Here is a 19,136-nt window from a genome sequence, read left to right as displayed (position 1 = left end):
GGCTCATTTTTGCCTAATAGTTGGTTCTCTAATATAAATAATAGCTGGATAGAAGTATAATATCTAAACCAAAAGAATCTATAGTGGTCCTATTCTCTTTTCTGTTAGACCAACTGCAATATTCTAGAGGCCTTGGTTAAAGGATGACAGACAAATTGAATGCGGTCTGAGAGAAGTGACCAGCAAGGGGAAAGAATCCAAATGAACCAAAACATAACTAGGAAAGAATTTAAATGTAGAAAAAGGCACATATATTCACTCAGAAGACAGATTTAAGGTCTTGTGACCTTGTATGAGTCATTTTAACTCTCTGAACTTTGGTATCATTTATAAAATGGAAATGCAATGCCTGTCCTCACCTCAAATGATTATTGTGAAAATTAAACAAAACAGAGTATGAGAGAGCCCTGTGTGTGCAATGTACTTTGAAAGTATTAGGAATGATAACCATGTGGCATGATGGGTATGTTAATTAGCTTGATTGTAGTTCGCAATTCACAATGTGTACTTAAATCGAGTTGTCCACCTTAAATATATACAGTTAGTTGTCAGTTATACCTCAGTAAAATGGAGGAAAAATGTTGCCTCCATGAATGCAGAGACCATATAGGCTTTAAGTACTCAATAAATTGTGTACAGGTTAAAAGAAAAGAAGATATTAGTGTATTAGTATTGTTTTGGAAAAATATAAGGTTAGAGGAAAGATAACATTTTTTACATTCTGTTAGGGTTATCATGTGAAAGAGGACTTAGATTTACCCTGAATGGCTCAAAAGCACAACTGAGATTCATTGAATAGAAGCTGCAGGGAGTAAAAGCCCAGCTCAGGGAAAAAAAAAATAATTCTCTAATTTTCAGTATTTTTCAAGCATAAGATGGTTTATTCTAAGAGGTGGAACGTTCTCTAAACCTGGAGGTGTTTAGGTATACTCCTGGCTGAACACATGTAAAGGATAGAAAGCATACTATGGATCACATCTTTTAGAAAGCAACTAGATCCCATTTAAGATCCTTTCCATCTGTATGATTTCATGATTAGGAGTACTCAGCTTTTTTTCTCCGTTTCCCTGAATGTGTGTCCTTTACTACCTATATTGTCAAGATTTTATACTCCACAAATTTACTCCTCTTTGGAGTCTTCTGGATCATTTTCTTAACACCGCTTCTTTGTATTAATTCATATTGCTTTTTCTTTTGGAAAGCTTTCACTGTTCCATTTAGCTCTTCATGACCATCCCCTGTCATCAACCTGTCTCACCTGCATGAACCCCAGCATTCCATTCCCTTCTCAGTATATGGGTGACATCTCCTGACATCTCCTTTATGCAGCACATCAAAAAATCATATTTTCCATATTACAGTTGCCTCTTGAGCAACACGGGTTTGAACTACATAGATCCTCTTATATGCAGATTCTTTACAGCATAGTACTATAAATGTATTTTCCTTATGATTTTCTTAATAACATTTTCCTTTCTCTAGCTTTATTGTAAAAATATAGTATATAATATAATATACAATGTATGTGTCAATTGACCATTTATGTTATTGGTAAAGCTTCCAGTCAACAGTAGGCTATTAGTAGTTAAGTTTTTGGAGAATCAAAAGATACGTGCAGATTTTCATCTGCACAGGGAGTCAGCACCCTTAACCCCTGTATGATTGAAGGGTCAACTGTATTTCATTATTTTGAAATTTATGGTAATTCAAAAATGAGTTCAGAATTTTTTTCTCTTAAACTCTTTAGGGAAAATATTTAACTAAATTAGTGTAGTAAACATGAGTCCAACAAAAATCTTTAACTTGTTTTAGAGTAAATACTTTTTAGTTGCTTTAGAAGCATCTCCTGAGGAAGAAACAAAGTATAAATTAGAAATGGTATTTCTTCATAACAAGATCATGACATTTTTAGACTACTTTAAATTGATATTGTTTTGGAAGTGATACTGTTTCTATTCATCACTTAGGTTGGTCTCTTATACCATTATTTTGACTTATATTTTATGTCTTGCAGTTTTTATATAGCATGAATTCATAATCTCTATCTTCATAAGATCTTAGAAAATGACTTAAAGTCTTTGTTTCTTTTATAGATTTTATATTTGTATTTGGTTGTTTATGTAAAAACACATAAACCAACTTGCTGCTTTTAGTATATACGCAAAACCGATTTGTTTAAAACACTGTAATGGCTTCAAAGTAACACTTGCTTTTTGCTCTCTTTTGTAAACTTATTTGTACCCCAGCTTATTTTTTTTTCCCCTTTGAAAAGCCTCGCAGTGAGAGAATTTCTTTGTCTGGATGATCCACCAGGTCCATTTGATAGCCTAGAAGAAAGCAGGGTAAGTGGTGTATTACATATCACATGGAAAGAGGAACAAATAATACAGTACAATAACCACATTGTTTCTTGAATGGAATAGCAAATAGCAAAATATTATAATTTCAGACCTTTGTAGTTTTAACACAGAAAGCTTTTAATGTTTGAGTCAAAGGTTTCTTTCATTGAAATACATGAACTAGTTCAGTCAAAAAATAAAAATTCATACATGCCATGCCATCAATGAAGCTCTAAAACTAAACGTTGCATTTTTCTCCTTATTTTTACTATTTCAAAGAAAAGAAAATCATCCAGAAATTTATTTTACTACATTTAAAAGTACTATTTGTATGCCAAGCTTCTAAATATCAAAAATAAAGAACCTACAACTAAAATCAATTAAAACTTACCTTCAGAAGTAGAAGTTATTCTCTGTTGTCAATTCAACTCAAGCTTGATGCTACTCAAATTACTTTAATTCATGTGTTAGATAGCAGCCTATTTCTTGAAGCAATTGGCCAGATGCACAAAATAGATATGGTAATAATAGATTAAGAAGGATTTTATGCAAGTTTTTTCCCCAACTGTTCAATGGCACTTAAATGGAACAGATTTAATTGGTAGATTTGTAATGTTTTTTGGTTAAACTGAGTCTGTTCTTTATATTAGAGTGAATGCCATAGCTTTTTGGAAACAGCTTTATTGAGCTAAAAGTTTCAGCATAAAATTAGCTATTTGCTATTCCATTGTAAATGTACAATTTAATAATTTTTAGTACATTTGTAGAAGTATGCCACCATCTCTATATCCAATTTCAGAAATTCCCATCTTTTTGACAAAAATTCCCTACAAGCCATTTTGCAGTCAGTCCATACTCCCAGCTCCAGACAACTATTGATCTGATTTCAGTTTCTACAGCTTACCTGTTCTGGATATTTTTTATGTGAATAGAGTCATAGTGTGTGTGTGTGTGTGTGTGTGTGTGTGTGTGTGTGTGTGTGTGAGTGATCAGTATTCAATGTACATAATCTTTTACAAATACAGTATGCATAACATATATTATAATCTTTACATCTACTTTCTTTCACTAGTGTCGTGTTTTTGAGGGTCAACTATGATATAGCCTCTGTGAATATTTCATTACTTTTTATTGCTGAATGATTTTCCATTGTATGCACATACCACATTTGTTTATCCAGTGACCAGTTATGGGACATTTAAGTAGTTTCCAGTTTTGTGCTATTTTGAATAATGCTGCTGTGAACAATCTCATAGAGGCTTTGTGTGCACATTTGTTTCCATTTCTCTTGGATTGATCCCTAGAGGTGGAAGGTTTGCTTATATGGCAAATAAAGTTTAACTTTTTAAAGAAACTCACGGTTTTCTAAAGTAGCTATACCATTTGACATTCCCACCACTAGTATATGAGAACTCCAGTTTATCCATGTCCTTATAAATATTTGATTTATCTGTCTTTTGGAGTGTAGCCATTCTTGTGAGTGTGTAGTGTGGTATTTCACTATAGTTTTAATTCACATTTCCATAATGACATGTTGGTCACTTTTTTAATCTATTGATCACTTCTTCATGTGTTTTTTAGCCATTCCTATGTTTTCTTTGATGAATTGTCTATTTACGTCTTTTACCCATTTTTTTCCAAGTTTGGTTGTTTGTCTTATTGAGTTATAAGTGTTCTTTATTTTGGATATAAGTCCTTTATCAGATATCTGATTTTCCTATATTTTCTCCTGATCTGTATTCATCTTCTTAATGGTGCCTTTTAAAGTACTAATGTTTTTCATTTTAATGAAGTTCATTTTATCACTTTTATTTTTTTAATTTTTTTAATGTTTATTTTTGAAAGAGAGAGAGAGAGAGAGGCAGAGCGCAAACAGGGGAGGGGCAGAGAGAGAGGGAGACACAGAATCTGAAGCAGGCTCCAGGCTCTGAGCTGTCAGCTCAGAGTCTGATCTGACACGGGGCTCAAACTCCAAACCATGAGACCATGACCTGAGCTGAAGTCAGATGCTTAACCTACTGAGCCTCCCAGGTGCCCCCATTTTATCACTTTTTTTAAATGGCTCATGCTTTTAGTGTTGTGTCACTAAGAACTCTTTCCCCAGTAGCATCTGGCTGGCTCAGTCAGTAGAGCATCTGACTCTTGATGTCAGGGTTGTGGTTCAAGCCTCACGTTGGGTATGGACCTACTTAAAAAACAAAAAAAAATAAAAAATTCTTTACCTTATACAGGGTCACAAAAGTTTTCTCCCTTTTTTTCTAGGAGTTTTATAGTTTTAGTTCTTACACGTAAGCCTATAATCCATCCTGACCTGATATTTTTGTAACAAGGTATGAGGTAAAGGTCTTAAGTTCCTACCGATATCTAATTGTGTCTGTACCTTTATTGAGTTGGCACCTTTATCAAAAGTCAAGTAAACATAAAAGAATGGGTTTGTTTCTGGGATCTTCATACTCTTCCATTGGTCTAGGTACCTATCCTTGTGCTAGTACCACACAGTCTTATTTATTACAGCTCTCTTATGGTTACTGTTTGCCTAGTATATGTCTTTCCATCTTTTTGCTTTCAGTTTGTGTCTTTCAGCCTTAGGTTCTGTTTTTTGTATATAGCATGTAGTTAGGTCTTGGTCTTTTGTTTAGTCTGACATCTTTACCCTTTACATCTGCCATTTTGCAATTTATTTTCTATCTGTCTCATCTCTTTTGGTCCTCTTTCTCCTTTACTGCTTACTCTTGTGCAAAAGAAGTATTTTTAGTATGCCAGTTTGATTCCTCTGTAGAAATTTTTATGTTTTTTATTTTTTAGTGGTTTCTGTATATGCATTATAGTATGCATCTTAACACAGTCCACTTCAGAGTAATACGTAATTCCAGTAAATTATAAACTTGATGTCCATATATCTTTCCCCCCCTCCTTTGTATTGCTGTTATTACATATTTTTTAAAGTAAGCTCTAGGCCCAATTTGGGGCTCAAACTCATGTTCCTGAGCCAGCCAGACACCCCTATTATTACATATTTTAAATCAATGTTATAACCCCAGTAAGACAGTGTAATAATTACTTCTATGTACAGTTTTTTCTCTTATAAAGAAATTAAGAAATGGGAAAAATATGTTATAAACTCTTATATTTATCTATTTATTTACTATTAACAGCCCTCTTGATTCCTTCCTGTGAATTGATGTTATCATCGGGCATTACATTCTTTCAGCTTCAACATCTTCCTTTAATATTTTTTGTAAGGCAGGTCTGAGGGCAACAAATTCTCAGTCTTTGTTTATCTGGGAATGCTCATTTTTGAAGGATGGTTTTATTGACAGGTTTTTTTCTTTCAGTACTTTGTGTCATTCCTGTCTTCTGACCTCCATCATTTCTGATGAAAAGTCAACCTTTAATTACATTGTTCCCATGAACATGATGAGAGCTATTCCACCCTTGCTATTTTTAAGACTTTTTTTTTTTTTTACTTTCCTTTTTTTTATTAACATTTATTTATTTTGAGAGAGACCGTGCACGTGTGAGCTGGGAGGGAGGGGCAGAGAGAGAGAGAGAGAGAGAGAGAGAGAGAGAGAGAGAATCTCAAGCAGGCTCCACACTGTCAGCTCAGTGCCCGATGTAGGGCTTGATCCCATGAACCATGAGATCATGACCTGAACCAAAATCAAGAGTCAGATGCTTAACCGACTGAGCCACCCAGGTGCCCCTTGACTTTCAGCAGTTTGATTATGATGTGCCAAGGTGTTTATCCTAATTTGGCTTCATTGAGCTTCTTGGATTTGGCAAATTAATGCTTTATGTAACATTTATGAAATTGTTGGCCATTATTTCTTCAAATAATTTTTCAGTCTTGTTCTTTTGCCCTTCTCCTTCTGGCATTACCATTACCCACGTTTGTATACTTCATATTGTACTACATGTTTCTGGATACTGGTTTGGTTTTTTTTGTTATGTCTTTTGTTTTTTGGTTTTTTCCTCAGCTCTTGAGATTAAATAATTTCTATTGGTCTATCTTCTAGCTCACGGACTCATTTTTGTATCATTTCCAATCTGCTGTTGAGCCCCTTTTGTTAATTTTTCACTTTAGGTATTGTGCTTTTCCAATTCCAGAGTTTCTATTTTCTTTTATTACTATTATTAGTATTCTATCTCTTTATTTACTGTGTTAATTAATTATTATGGCTTTATAATCTTTGTATCTGGCAAGGCAAGGTTTCCCTTCCTTGTTCTTCAAAATTGACTATTTGTTTTCCCATATGAAATTTAAAATCAGCTTGTGAGTTTTATGAAAGATCCTGGTGGCATTTTGTTTTGAATTATAATAAATTTACTGATTAATTTTGAAGATCAGAGTCATTACAGAATTGAATCTTTCTATCAATAGATCTTTGCTTAAAAGTCTTTAATGAAGGTGATTTTTTTTTCCTTAAACTTGTAGGGAAAGCTATAGAATTCTTTATGGATTTTCTTATCATAATTGGTATTTTTCTTATATTCTAATTTGTTACTGTTATTATTTTCTATATATTTTATGTTACATCTTTGATGAAATCTCTCATTAGTTTGTAGATCCTTTTAGATTTATATATACATAATCACATCCTCTGAAATATTAACAGCTATGTTTTTTCTTTCTTAATCCTTAATACCTTTCATTTCATTTTCATATTTTTTGTGTGCTAAGTAGAAACTTTGGAGTTAAGTAGGAGCATTTATGGTGAGCATCCTTTTCCTCTCTTCTAACTTTAAAGGAAATGATTTTGTATTTCACCATTAGTTACATACGGTGTGTCCTACAAGCTGTTGGTAATTGTGGGTTATGCTTGTCTGTCTGCGTTTTTAGGCTAAGGAAGTTCTATTCCTAGTTTGTTGAAAGGTTGTGGTATGTGTATGTTATTAATGCTTTTGCTTACATCTTTCAAGATAATCATATGGGTTTTTTTAATCTGTTAGTGTGGTAAATCACATTCTCAGATTCTTAGATGCTAAAACATTATTAATTTGTGAAATTAACTCATTCAGCATTTTTTTTTAATTGCTGGATTTGGATCGTAATGATTTTATTTAGAGTTTTTGCAGTATAATTTTCCTCCCTGTTATTGTTGTTGGATCTGGCACCAGGATTATACAGGTCTTACATAGGTTGAGGAATAGTCTCTTTTTCTTTTCTCCAGAATCATTTGAGTAAGATTAGTATCGTTGGTTCCCTGAGTATTCATTAGAACTCACCTATTAAACAACCTGAGTCTGTTATTTTCTTTGGTTGGTTCAATAGTTTTATGCATAGATTTTCAACAACTGATTACATTTCTTTAATGAGTAGAGTTTATTTGTTTCTTTAGGGATCAAGTTTGATGTATTTTCTTAGAAGATTGCCAATTTGTACAGATTTTAAACTACATTGATGTAAGGCTGTTTTCTCATGATTTTTAAAAATATCTTAACATCTTAATTACCAAAAGTAGTATACTTAATTCCCTCATTATGATTTATTGTTAATTTTTTTCTTTAGAATTCTGTAGTTGAAATATCCCTAGTGAATCATTCCTTTTATTAATAGTGACTGTTTTTGTGCCTGATGTTTTCCACTTGAAATGCATTGTTCTGATATTCATAGAACTATACCTTTTGTGGGGAAGAAAGAGCAGATTTGCCTGTTGCCTTACACTCTTTCCACTGGGGCTCAGTTAACTGCTCCTTGAAATACGTCATTTAATAGTTCTCTTTTAGTGAATGTGTGTTGGTAATGGATAGGTATTTAATGTCTGAAATTTTTAAAATCTTGCTCTCATTCTTGAAGTATGATATAACTGGGCCTAGAATTCTACCTTGATATCATTTTTCTTGGTGCTTCAAGGTCTTTTCCACTGCCTCTGCTGTAGACCGTTGCTGTGAACCATCTATTCTCAGTTCATTGTTGTCCCTTTAGAGTAAACTTTTTCTTTCCTAGTATTTTAGAGATCTTCTCTAAAGATCTAAATGATCTAAATGACTTTGGCATTTGCAATTTTACTATCTTGTGTGTGGGTGGTTTCTATTTTTGGTTTCCTTGGGATGCATTATTCTTCCCAAATCTGAAAGTGCTAGTATTTAATCAGTTGTGAAAATTTTCTGCTGTTTTCCCACGAAGTGTTGCTTCTTCTTATTCTCTCTGTTCTCTTTTTTAGGAACTCTATGTATAAATGTGTGTGTTAGTTTCTTTTTTTTTTTTTTTTTTCCTTTTCCATCTGTCTTAACCTTTCCTTCATGTTCTCTATCTCCATCTCTCTTTATTCTTCAATTTATAAATTCTGCAATTTTCTTTGTTCTCCCTCCCAGTTTATTGTATTGTCTTCAGACAGGATTATACTACTGTTTGATACTTCCATTAAGATTTTAATAATATTGACTATATTTCTCATGTCTTGACATTCTGTTTGTTTTGTCTCAGTTATACCTGATGTTTTTTTGATAGTGGCTTTTAAAAAATATTTTCAGGGTGCCTGGGTGGCTCAGTTGGTTAAGCGTCGAACTTTGGCTCAGGTCATGATCTCGCGGTTTGTGAGTTCGAGCCCCACGTCGGGCTCAGTGCTGACAGCTCAGAGCCTGAAGCCTGTTTCAGATTCTGTGTCTCCCTCTCCCTCTGCCCCTCCCCTGCTCACACTCTGACTCTCTCTGTCTTTCAATAATTAACATTAAAAAAAATAAAAAATAAAATAAAAAATATTTTCAAGTCATTATACTTGTTCATATTTTATGGTCTTTAGTAATATGCGATCTGAAATTTATGGAATTCTAATTTTTCTGTTTTTGGGGTCTGTTCACTTTCTTTTATGTTGGATGATTTCCTAGTGTGTTTTGTAATTTTGGATTATAAATTTACTTTGATTAGAAGTTTGTCTACAGGAAACCTTAACAGCCAAAGTTGAGGGTATATTCTTCCATGGAAATTTGTTTGCTTCTGCTGAGATACCTTGAGTATTGTTGATCCTGGACCATTTTTTATGCTGATTTCTAAGCTTGGGTGTTTCTGGCTAATTGTGATTATTATAAATTCAGTGCAAAATCCACATGAGGCATTATTAGCTCATGGTTGTAGATTCTTCCAGAAGACTTTAGCTCTCCCACCTAAAAGCCAAGATGAGACAGTCTTCCTTGATGCATTCCTATTTTGATGAGTGATTTTTATTAATGACTTAGCTTTTTAAAGTCCTTGTTTTATTCCTGAGTGTCTCATTTTTTGGTCACTAGCCCTTAAAATGTGCCTGACTCCTCATCTCTTGTCCCATCTTGGTGTTTAAGGTTCAAATTGACCAAAAAATAACCTCTCTTCAACCCTCCTCCCACTATCCAAAGACATAGTGTCGGTGCTTGTGGCACTTGTTTTCATTTCTCTTGATTTTTGTTCCCTGAGACTTACCTCTATTTCTTGCCCACATAGCTATTTTAAAAGTCGGGTTTTTAGCTAGGTATTTCATAGCCAGAGGCCTTATTTTGTTTAGTCACCCCCATGCTGTGATCAATGGAAGTTATGTGTGGTTCATTTTTTTTCTTCTTGTCTGTGTTCCCAGTTCTATTTCCATTATAGTTGAAAAGTATTCGGTTTTTTCATAATGTGAATATACTATATTCTGGGAATATTCTGGGTAAATCTGGGAATGTTTATAAGGTTCATCTTATGTCATTAGGTAAAAATGCAAGCCACAGAATGTTAGGTATTATATACTTCACTTATATAAAGACAAATATTTGAGAAACTGAAAGTAATTCAGTTAGGCGGAACATGGGGTATGAGGAGGATTAGAAGACTGGAAAAGGAAGTAGAGCAAAAGCTATGAAGTTGGGGTGAAAGGCATATGTCACATAATACTTCATTTGTCAAGGTAAGATATTTGACCTTATTATTTAGGCAGTAGTGAGTCAGAGGTAGCATTATCAGATCTGTTTTTTAAAAAGCCAGCTTAGGGGCACGTGGCTGGCTCAGTCGGTTCAGTGTCTCACTTTGTTTGGCTCAGGTCATGATCTTGCGTTCCCGAGTATAAGCCCCGCGTCGGGCTCTGTGCTGATGGCTCCTCGGAGCTTGGAGCCTGCTTCAGATTCTGTGTCTCCCTCTTTCTCTGTCCTTCCCCCACTCACGCTGTGTCTCTCTCAAAAAATAAATAACGTTTAAAAAATTTTAAAAAACAACAGAAAAAAAGAAAGCCAGTTTAGATGAGCAGAGTGCCTAAGTGAACATAGGTAAACCAATTAGTTTACTGGTGGTGTAGTTTGGTTAACAATTAAAGACTGTAGAAATGAGAACAAATGACAAAAATACAAGCAGTGTTGATGAGGCAGTGGGGGGTAAGGGGAAGGGAGAGTAGAAAAACTGAGTTATCCTTGGGTCATAGAAAGTAAGTAGGGAAATGGAGTGATCTAAGATGCCTGCCCAGTGGCTTGGAAGATGAGGAGGTAGAGTAGGTATTCCTTTGTGAACACCATTTGACTTGCCATTGGTACATCTAATTCTTCTGAAGAGGACCAGTAGGTATATGAATGATGTCCATGCACTCAGGAAAGGTGTGGGCTGGAGATTAACAACAGCAACAACAAACCACATTGGAAGTTAGATAGAATAAACATGAGAGCTGACATGTTAACAATAAGTGCAATTGCCTAGGGATGGCATATAGAGCAAGAGATTATGTAACCAAGGGCAAAACTTTAATGAATGCCCACATGCAAAGAGCAAATAGAAAACTAAGAAGTAACTGTCAAAGTTAAGAGGCCAGCCAGGAAGTTTTATGGAGGCCAGTGAAAGAGGTTTCCATTAATTTTTTTTTTTAATTAAGTCACTGGTGAGTGACATTCAGTGTAGTTAATAAAAACAGTACTTTGGATTTTCCAGTTAGAAGGTCATTGTTAGCCTTTGCCTGGGCATGGTTAGTAGAGAAAAAGAGAGCAAAACTTCTCTAATTTAGTGATTTTAGAGGTAAATTGGGGGCTCAATTTGAGTGAGAAGTACTTTTTTTTGTGGAAAACTTCTTTGTTTTGAAAGGAAGGAGATTGCGTTAGTAGCTAGAGAGACTCTTGATCAAGTGGGCGGTGGAGATAAATTTTTTTAATATGGAGAAATTTTTAGGCTTCATCAACTTGAGTCAACTTTATCAGGTAAATGCAGGGTCCAGAGGAAGGGGAAAAGTTGAAAATTTAAGAGAAAGTATGTGATAGAGCATGCTTCCAGAGGAGGTAGGGGTACCTAGGCTAGAGCATGTTTCCAGAGGAGGTAGGGTACACAAGATGACTTGAGTCATTCAAGGACATTCTTGAGGACAGTGCAGGATGCTAATGTAGTCGGGGAGTCGGGGATTTGGTTTTTCCTGGTATAGGAATCAGGATCATCTGGGTTTGGAATCAGCAATAGTAACATGTCATAAGTGGACTTGCCAAGATTGAAGGTTTAAAATAGTCACAGAGAAGACAGGGAATGATATAGACAACTAGGAATAATTAGAAGCATTGATCAGTTTCACTGAAAGCCTCATCAAGATAAGTGACCCACATTTTTTCATGACATTTTTTATAGTAGTATGATTTTGTTTATTTGTTTTAATCTTTATTTCAGCAGGATTTAGCATCTGGGTATGATGGGTAGAATGTCAGTTTTGAATGAATATGGTAAAAGGAGAAGCAAGAGGAAAGCAATGTTGGGGAAAAATAAATAGGTGCTATTGAGGAGGTTGTTATAATAATATACCTGCTGAGCTAATACAAATGAATAGCCACATTTTTCAAAACATATTCATCTAGGACCAGGCAAAAATAGATGAAGGAGAGTAGAAACTTTAACAGTGGTTACTGGTTATTTTTTCCCAGTCCTACACTAGAGGGTTATCACATACTCATTTCAAGCACCATGGCCTACTACTTAACAATTCTCAGGAAAAGGGACTTGTAATTATAAGTCCACAAGGTAGGTGAGGATTGAGTGTCAAGATAGCAAAGACCAAAAATAAAAATGCAGGAAGAGAACAAATTGTTTGGGCTGCATACATATTATTTTGATTATGTTCTTTGACTCTTTAGTAATGCTCTTGAGGGAGATACTGCATAAGTAATTAATTTTTTCTTCATTTTTTGTTTGTTTTCAAGGCTTTCTGTGAAACTTTAGAAGAGACAAATTACCGTTTTCAAAAAGAACTACTTGAAAAACAAAAAGAGGTGGAATCACTGAAGAAACTGCTCAATGAAAAGCAACTTCATATAGATACTCTAGAGAACAGAATTAGGTATATTGTGATACTTGCATTTTTGGCCTTACTAATTCAACTCAATACTCTGGGCTAAATGCCCTTTGTATTTTAATATGGTTTAGGAAATTTCTGATTCCAAAAGTCTTAGACTCTTGGTATACTTCCTTGTAGGTTGGAAAAGTTGCCTTTTGATAATTTATTTAGGAGGCTGAACATTTGAAGGATGGGAAACATCAGAAAAATAAGCCTCTAGTTCAACAAGATAAACATTATTCGCTTTACCCTATTTAAGTGGCGTCTTTGTTTCAAGGCACTTACACTAATTTTTCACATGTGAAAGTTGTAGTTTGCGTTCCCATCAGCATATATTGAATTGATGTTGAAATCACTTTACATTAATCATAAGTACTAATTTCTCTGTTGACTCCCAGAGTCAGCACTTTATTAGCCATTTTAAGAATAGCTGAAGACTGGGGCACCTGGGTGGCTCAGTCAGTTGAGCATCCAACTTTGGCTCAGGTCATGATCTCACAATTCATGGGTTCAAGCCTCGCATCAGGCTCTGTGCTGACAGCTCACAGCCTGAAGCCTGCTTCAGATTCGGTGCCTCCTTCTCTCTCTACCCCTCCCCCGCTCATGCTCTGTCTCTCTGTCTCTCAAAAATAGATGTTAAAAAGAAAAAAAAAAAAAAGAATAGCTGAAGACTGCTAAAGCTACATGTATTTACAAAAACAAACCAGTATTTATTTGTAGAAAATAACTTGTTGCTATAATTTACTTTTAGAACATTGTCTTTAGAACCTGAACAATCACTGCTCATATGTGGAACGGAAGGTGGACACATCCCAAAGGTGGAGTCCTCTGCACCTGAGGTTGATAGAGATGATTTACATGATGAATCTAGGTAAATAATATTTGGTTTATTGTAGCCCAATCATCTGAATAACTAGAGGCAAATAGGCACTAATACTCTATAGAGTACTTTTTATGAACCCAGTGTTATTGTATCATAAATCTGAGCAGAGAAAGACTTACAGATATTCTAAGCTGTGCCTAAAAATGAGTGTTTACAATCCAGGCTGTAAATGTTATTACTTACTTTGAAGATATATCTAAATTAAGTACTCAGTTAATTTATTAATTTTGTAAAGCTTGACAAATTAATCTCTCTCAGTCTTTTTCCATTCAAAAAGTGGGATACTGTAATAGCAACCAGCCTGCCTACCTACAGGAATGATAAAAAGATAGTATATTTGAAAGCACATAGAATATTTATTACTTATAAATCCAAAGTCATTATTAATACTTTAGTGGTAGCAGGTAAGCTGTAATTATGAGAACAAATTTTATATTGGTGAAAGTCACTATATTTTATTGGTAAATGATAGTTGAAAGAGCTGAAAGAATTAAAAATATATCTCCAAAGGTGTTGTAACAACAACTTAAAAATGATTAAATTTCTGATCAAATATTTAAATATTCTTTTCCATGAAATATTTCCCATTAATATTTAAATATTCTTTACATTAGGTAAAATTTGAAAGGTGATAGTGAAGGGAAACAGCATGTATCTAATCTCTTTATTGACATGTTTCTCTTTTTTGCAGAGCTGATGATAAGCCATGCTTAAGTTTGAGTGAACCTGAAAATTCTGTATCAGACATAGAAGTAGCAGAAGTGGCATACAGTGCTGAGGACGACTAACTGCGAGCAGTTCCTTCCATTTCTATGTTTCAGCAAATTTAGAATAGAGTGGGAAATAGTTAAAAATAAAAGAAAGACTGAAGCATTTACAGAAAACAAAAAGATTGCACATGTATAAAGTTTACATAAAGAAAAGTTTTTTAAGTTATTGGGATAGGAAATGTATTCATTGCTGCTTTAAACTATCTTTTATCCAACCTTTGTATTTAATACACCAAAAAAAAAATCTAGTTAGAATTCTGTTATCAAAACTAAATTCTTAAATAATGTGCATAAATTATTTTGGCTTTTTGCCAATATATTGCTCCAAACTAATGTGTGTATGCGCGCTTGTGTGTGTGTGTGTGTATGCGTGTCTGTGTTTGTGTTTAAATTGCCAATTATATCAGTTAAGTGGACATTAAATGCATGTTGCTATCTGGTTGATATATACTTCTTTGTATCTCTGACATGATATATTTTCATTAGTGGTTTAAATCAGTGGTAAAGATGAATTAAGTTTTAAATATTGACATGTTTGCCATCTGTAAATAAAAATTGCCTGTTTCAATGTTATTGCTATTTAAAAAGAAGAAAACTTTCTAATACCAAAGGAAAACTATTTGAAAGAGCTATAGTAACATATAATAGCATAGCTAAAGTGATAAAATAGCCTTGATTTTAAAAGCTAACTCATTATCAGAATAAGTGTCCTAGTTTATTATAATATGTTGTACTGATTTTCCACATAATCTTTATCTTAAATCTCTACCTGTAGAATCAGTGAGTTTGCCTCTTTCAGAATACTACCTCTTTTTGCTAATCAAAATATACTCTTTTGAAAATACTGATTCTAAGCAAATAGGGAGTTATACAAAAAAAACACAAAATAAAAAGCCATATATACTATAAAGTTCCTAACTATGTTGACTCCTGGGATTGCATTTTTATCTCTGCATATGTGAATATGTTGCTATAATGTATTAAGGCTGATTTTCCTTTTAATATATTTAGCCAAGTGATGCACTTTATGATAATTAAACTCTTTTGTGCCAAGTTTAATTGGTGAATTTCTTTAGTAAGTGGAGTTAGGAAAAACTTATGTAGTGCCTTCACTGTTTCACTTTTATACACCAGTCTGCTAGAATCTGTGAGTCAGCTTTATGAAAAAGTGTTTATTTCAGATTTGCTTATAGTTGTTCAAAGTGCCTTGTTTCGTTTTTATAATATGTAGTTACTCATTTATTTTCTATTTCCACTGCTTTGCATATTGCTGTTAATAAGTACTGTGATCATGCTAGCATTCTGAAATTCTACTTGGTTTTTTGAACTGCATGTGCTTTCTAAAAGCTGAGGGAAACTTACTAGGGAAATAGAATAACGATCTCCAATTTTGTTTTCTTCACCATCTAAAAGTTTATTGGTATCTTGATGTACATATTAAAATGTGGTTGTTTAAAATTCTACTTAAGTAGATAAAAGATCAATTGGCTATTGTCAACTTTTGATCTAAAAAGGGACTTTTTACCAAAGGACCAAAAATTGTAAAAAAAAAAACCTTTGTCCAAATGCACAGGTATGTTTTGTCTCAAAATATATTCCACAAAGTATACTAGAAATGTGTTTACTATCTTGGGAGATAGAAAAAATGTAATAAACTATTCTATCTGTTCATTTCAAATATTCTAGGCCTAAAAAGGCGTAAAAAGAACAATCATTTAAATTAATATCATTTTTAGTCGAATAAAACAAGATGATCTTTGCTGAATTTTAGACGTTATAGTGCTATATTCATGTCTGCTTTAAAGTGAACCATATATTTTCAAAATCTAGCCTTTAAGAACATTGTATGTAAAGTTTTGGATGAGTAAAGAAAAACCCTTGTTGATAAGCCACTATTATTTATATTTAGAATTTACTTTTTTTTTTTACTTTTGTGATGCATTTTATTCCCAGTATTCATTTAATAAATTATTTTTTCAGTACAGCAGTAGCTATGTTGTTTAGATCTTGAATACCATTTTCCCCCTTCAATTTCAATGTTCTCTCTATCCCTTACAATTATTGTAAATTTAATTATACTTAACTGCTGCATTTCACAGACATGGAATGAGTTTATGATTTTTTTAAGTTTATACTTCATATTACTGATAATTTTAAGTCTTTGTGAATAGGTGCAGTACACTTCATATGTAACCAATATTAATAAAAAAATTGAACATAATTCAAGCAGAAAATACTTTTGTGGATAATCTTTTAACTTAAGCTTCTAAAAATTAAGTTCATGTATAGGTAGTAAAACCATAAAACTTAGCATTTTTTTTTTAATTTTTTTTCAACGTTTTTATTTATTTTTGGGACAGAGAGAAACAGAGCATGAACGGGGGAGGGGCAGAGAGAGAGGGAGACACAGAATCGGAAACAGGCTCCAGGCTCTGAGCCATCAGCCCAGAGCCTGATGCGGGGCTCGAACTCACGGACCGCGAGATCGTGACCTGGCTGAAGTCGGACGCTTAACCGACTGCGCCACCCAGGCGTCCCAAAACTTAGCATTTTAAAATGCATTTTATTTGTCTACTATCCTGAGATTACACATTTAAAGCACATTTATTTAGAAAATCATGTTCCTCAGATAAATTATGTATGTAGTCTACTCTAACCATCTGTGATATCAGAAGGGAACAGTGGCCTTCAGTCTGCAAATAATTTGTCTGGTTTTGAAATGAGTTTTGTTACTTACAGGAATAGAGGAGTTTGGGGATTATGTTAAAAACAAGTCTGTATTCCTAACTAGTAGGGAGAAGAATCTAAATTTTATCCTCTGGAAGATTTTCAAAGAGCCACATTGATTATCCACATTTTACTTCTTCCTAAAGATAATAGAATTATCTTTACTGTATTGCACTTTGCTTCTGTGCTGTTGGCTTCTACTAGCAAAACAATCATTAGAACTTGTACAACACAAGTGTTTTTAAGGTTGATGTCTGCTATACTACATAGTGTACCCTTTATGAGGACTCATGGGAGAAAATTCTCTTAGGTCTCAGTAGCAGTAAAGCCTGTTCTTAAAGAATTGGTTTGTTTTTATCCTAAAGACTCTGTTACTGTGTTTCTCTTTTTTGATTTGTTTTTGGAGCAGCCTTAAGCCAAATTGTAGGTCACCTGTAACTACCATATAGAACCTTAGGAGTTGTGCTTTTGTGTAGTAAACATGATTTTTTTTTTTTTTTCTTACTTTCTCAACTCCAGTTTTCCTCCCTGTTTAAGGTCTTCAGTTAGGACAGATGTATATTTCTGTTCTGATAAAATCTCAGATTTGAATGATATTTTAGGCTACATTAGATAAGAACTTGTCATAGTCTGTGCTAACAAAATTACTGCACCAGTATGGATGGCAGTTCTTAGGGTGCCTGGTGGCTCCGTTGAGCGTTAGACTCTGTGCTCACGGTGCAGAGCCTGCTTGGGATTCTCTCTCTCTCTTTCTCTCTGCCCCTCCCCCACTTACACACATGCACTCTCTCTTGAAACAAACATTTTTTTTTTAAAGGATGGCAGTAATTACACAAAGCTAAATTCTTCCCTTTAAAAGATGTCTTGAAGTAGAACATGTGAATATGGAATGTAAACTTAGACAAGCTAGCCAAGGGCAATCTATGGGTATGTTCGTGGCTAAAGCACAATATTAATTAACTCAGATTATGGTTTTAACCATAACCTTAAATTAGAAGACCCACTTGCCACTTTCTTATTTATCATTGACAGAAAGGTTAGAATAGTGTCATTAGCTCCACACAAAACAATAATAAAAATCAATACAGGTAATATATACTCAATAGCCAAAGGTAGTGTTTTATTGTAATAGATACAGGGTAAGACCTGGTATACGTCTAATGGAATGTTTGCAACCTAGCTAATTGTAATCAAAGAAGTATTTGATGCTGGCTAAAGTGCTTTGCTAAGGTGAAATGAAAAGCACGCCTTGCAGTGATTAAGCTTATATCTAGAAGATTTCTTAGAATTAGGTCATAGCAGGGGCGCCTGGGTGGCTCAGTGGGTTGAGCCTCCGACTTCGGTTCAGGTCATGATCTCATGGTCTGTGAGTTCGAGCCCCGTGTCGGGCTCTGTGCTGACAGCTCAGAGCCTGGAGCCTGCTTGGGATTCTGTATCTCCCTCTCTCTCTGCCCCATCCCCGCTCATGCTCGCTCGCTCTCTCTCTCTCTCTCTCTCTCTCTCTCTCTCTCTCTCTCTGTGTCAAAAATAAATTCTAAAAAAAAAATTTTTTTTTAATTAAAAAAAAAAAAATTAGGTCATATGCCAGTCCTGTCTTCCAGTTCCCTGTATAGCAAATACCATTCATTGACTAACCCGAAAGATTCTTTGCCCCCTCCAAAGTAGGAATGAGATAAGCTGAATACTTATTTTCTCAGCTCCCCTTGCAACTAGGTTTGAACTTCTGACCCAATTATGGGCAGTGAGATGGATAGAAGTATGCTGGCAATCCACTTCTGGAAATCACTTGCTTTTCCTGTAAGAAGGTAAGCATGCTGCTGATACAGCCTCTCCTCCCTCACTTCCCCCCCCCCCCACCCCTTGTTTTGATCTCAAGGAATGTCTGGAGGTGCTATGAAAACCATCTTGCAAATACAGTGTGACAAGTGTGAGTGAAGGGTAAGGGAATCACAGAGAGTCTAGCCACTTGTTAAACCACTAAAAATTGTTTTTTGTTAGTTGTACCATGATAAAACCTATTTTTTTAATTTGAGCTGTAGGTTTAACCACAGGATAAAAAGCTTATCAAACAAAAAGGCTTTTCTTCCTGTGAAGATATTGTATATTTTGTTAGTAAAGAAAAAAGATTAAAGGAGAAAATTTTTTTCTTGAAACCTGAAAGGGAGAGAACCATCTA

General features: G+C 34.3%; 1 protein-coding gene across 4 annotated transcripts in view; it reads left to right on the top strand.

The window, feature by feature from the left end:
* Positions 1-16,449, top strand: part of SNX16 (sorting nexin 16) — a 42,097-nt gene extending 25,648 nt beyond the window's left edge. For all 4 annotated transcript variants that reach the window (XM_047842779.1, XM_047842780.1, XM_047842777.1 and 1 more), the window contains 4 exons: positions 2,273-2,342; positions 12,447-12,583; positions 13,332-13,451; positions 14,155-16,449. In XM_047842779.1, the coding sequence (XP_047698735.1) occupies positions 2,273-2,342; positions 12,447-12,583; positions 13,332-13,451; positions 14,155-14,251 (424 nt within the window). In that variant the 3' untranslated portion in view covers positions 14,252-16,449. The remainder of the gene's footprint in view (positions 1-2,272; positions 2,343-12,446; positions 12,584-13,331; positions 13,452-14,154) is intronic.
* Positions 16,450-19,136: the final 2,687 nt, after the last annotated feature.

This window comes from Prionailurus viverrinus, chromosome F2 (genome assembly GCF_022837055.1).
Source record: "Prionailurus viverrinus isolate Anna chromosome F2, UM_Priviv_1.0, whole genome shotgun sequence".
Lineage (NCBI taxonomy): Eukaryota > Metazoa > Chordata > Mammalia > Carnivora > Felidae > Prionailurus > Prionailurus viverrinus.
This window is presented reverse-complemented; position numbering and strand designations above follow the sequence as displayed.